At 33.1% G+C, this 2,360-nt stretch overlaps 1 protein-coding gene across 1 annotated transcript; it reads left to right on the top strand.

Moving 5' to 3' along the window:
- The first annotated feature begins 827 nt into the window (after nucleotides 1-827).
- Nucleotides 828-2,148, top strand: LOC114195577 (uncharacterized). Its single transcript, XM_028086092.2, has one exon. It carries the CDS (start codon nucleotides 983-985, stop codon nucleotides 1,757-1,759), a length of 777 nt encoding a protein of 258 aa, XP_027941893.2. The 5' UTR covers nucleotides 828-982; the 3' UTR covers nucleotides 1,760-2,148.
- The last annotated feature ends 212 nt before the right edge of the window (nucleotides 2,149-2,360 follow it).

The raw sequence follows: 2,360 nt of genomic DNA, 5'->3' as shown, positions 1-2,360 counted from the left end.
TGAAGACAAAACACAATAACCATCATTAATTATAGTTCAGGAAACTTCACCTAATGCAAAGTACAAAAACCTGCCCTAAAATATTGGCTTCTCGGTGAACGTGGCTCTACCTCATTATATGTTTGCCACTACTGACATTATTCCTTTTAGAAATTTTATTGCAAAAACTGGTATTCATAGAACTATCATGGAGTTTCTGTGGATATTTAGAAACAATGTTTTGGACTACAAGGATTGAATACCTTCTCAAGTTTTTTACTAGGAAATTATTGTTATATTTTAGAATTTTAATTTAACAATAAACTTGTATGTTATGCAATTATTATTTTTTAATATGCCAAAACAACTTGTCCCTAAATTTGATAAGGTTTGACTCTAATAAATTTATTTAAGAAATACAACGTTAATAAAATATGAATCTAACAGAATAAAAATATTGTTTCTCTTTATTCTAAAACAACTTTAAAACAATAAATTTATATTTTTCTTTTCTCTATAATATTTAACTATTTTCTTTTAATTCAAAATAAGATTTAGATTCGTACTTAGATTTTTTTTAACAAAATTGGACTAAGATAAAAAAAAGTTATAACCTGGTAAAAAGAAAATAAAAGACCAACAATACAATTATAATTTTCTTATTAGAATTATGTTGAGATCACTTACTCCTGAAAGCATTATATGATAAAGTGGAAACTGGGCACCTTTAAGTAATTAACCAAGGTGGAGCCTTTTCGGGGACAAAGGGTTGTTCAACCTATGATTTAACCACCACGCACTTTAGCATGATCAATTGGTTAGGCTTTTGATCTCTCCACTTAGTCACACACACATGAATCCTAGTCAAACTCATTACTACTTTCCACTCCTAAATTTGTATTAAAGAGCTTAAACACATAACCAAATGCTGTTCCAGATAAAATCAAAATAATGGTCCACAATTCTCCTGCTTCTCTTTGTTTCTTGTGTGCACCACTCTTCAATGAGGCTCCTTCTCTGCAATGATTTCTTCTATTTCACTTTGTCACCTTCTCAATTGTTATTTATTTCTTTTTTTCTAGAGAAAAGGGTCACAGAATTATATACACATGCTCTTCTTGTATATTTGGCAATCTCAAAGTCTCAAGTTAAAGCACCCAAAACACTTAAAAGTGCATTCACATCTTTGAAAAAATTTCTCTACCATATATCAGGTATGAGCAGTGAAAATCATCATTACTTTTACCATCAGAACCTGCAAATCCATCGCAGAACCACGTTTCTGCCGATGCTATGTGCAAGGCCATCATCGATGAAAGATGTGAGTCTTCCACAGTGGAGAGACCAAACAGGATCCTTTTCCAATGACCCTTTGTCCCCAAGAATTGGTTGCATGGGTCAGGTCAAGAGGCACAACAAAATAGTTGGTATTCTCAGTACCAAAAGTAGCACCACCACCAACGTCATTTCCCCTACTGTTAAGTATTCCAAGCTTAAAAAGCTCTTTTCTGGCAAAAACTTAGGCACCACCAACACCAACACCAATGTTACAGCAAATGTGTCAAGGAACCACAACAAGCAGAGGTGTACGAGGAATGAGAATGTTGTTCCCATAAGCATTGAAAACATGGATCTTCCTCTACCTGTGATCAAGAGAGTGCAGAAGAAGCCAGAGGAAGATACTCTTTGGAAAAGAAGGTCTGGTGGGGCTGCATTGAAAACCTTGCAACTTCAACAGATTCATCGTTCAAGACATCATCCTCAGCTTACAAGTGTTTGATTTTATGGCTCATCACATCAGATATGGCAGATGCAAAATTCTTCTTCTGTTTTTCCTTTTCCTTTTTTCTCTTGAAATTTTTACATTGGATATAATCTAAATGGCATGTTTTTAGTTTTCGTGCTGTTTGATTTCCTGGTGTATTTCACATGGAGTTGGTACAGAATATCCTAGTTATGTTGTATACCATATATCATGAATAGATCAGATCATAGATCTAGCTTTTCTGTGTGTTCCAAGGTTAACTAAAAGAACCTACAATTGAGGTTTCTTTGTAAAAGTTGCAGGATCTGTGCCCAGAAAAATTGGTAGAATAGATTTTGGTTTGTGAACTGGAAAACACCATGAATAACTTAACATGATGCAGACAATTGATCACATTACCAACATCAGTGTCTCACAAAGGAGTTATTATGATCACTCCAGACACAAAAGTTACCAACATTTACTGGTAAGAACACTATTTAATGTAATATTCTCAACATTGTTTAGTGAAACATGAAATTCATCTGATTTTTATTAAGAAATTACTTTAAATTCAATTCCAAAAACGACTTTTAAAATGAGATTTGTATATTTATGTATTTTAAATTAGTATTAC

This window comes from Vigna unguiculata, chromosome 8 (assembly GCF_037176805.1).
Source record: "Vigna unguiculata cultivar grain cowpea cultivar isolate G323 ecotype 2 chromosome 8, ASM3717680v1, whole genome shotgun sequence".
NCBI classification, from domain to species: Eukaryota; Viridiplantae; Streptophyta; class Magnoliopsida; order Fabales; family Fabaceae; genus Vigna; species Vigna unguiculata.
This window is presented reverse-complemented; position numbering and strand designations above follow the sequence as displayed.

Bases quoted from the DNA above. Each gene is read 5' to 3' on its own strand.
- LOC114195577 (XM_028086092.2), top strand. From the start codon at position 983: ATGAGGCTCCTTCTCTGCAATGATTTCTTCTATTTCACTTTGTCACCT.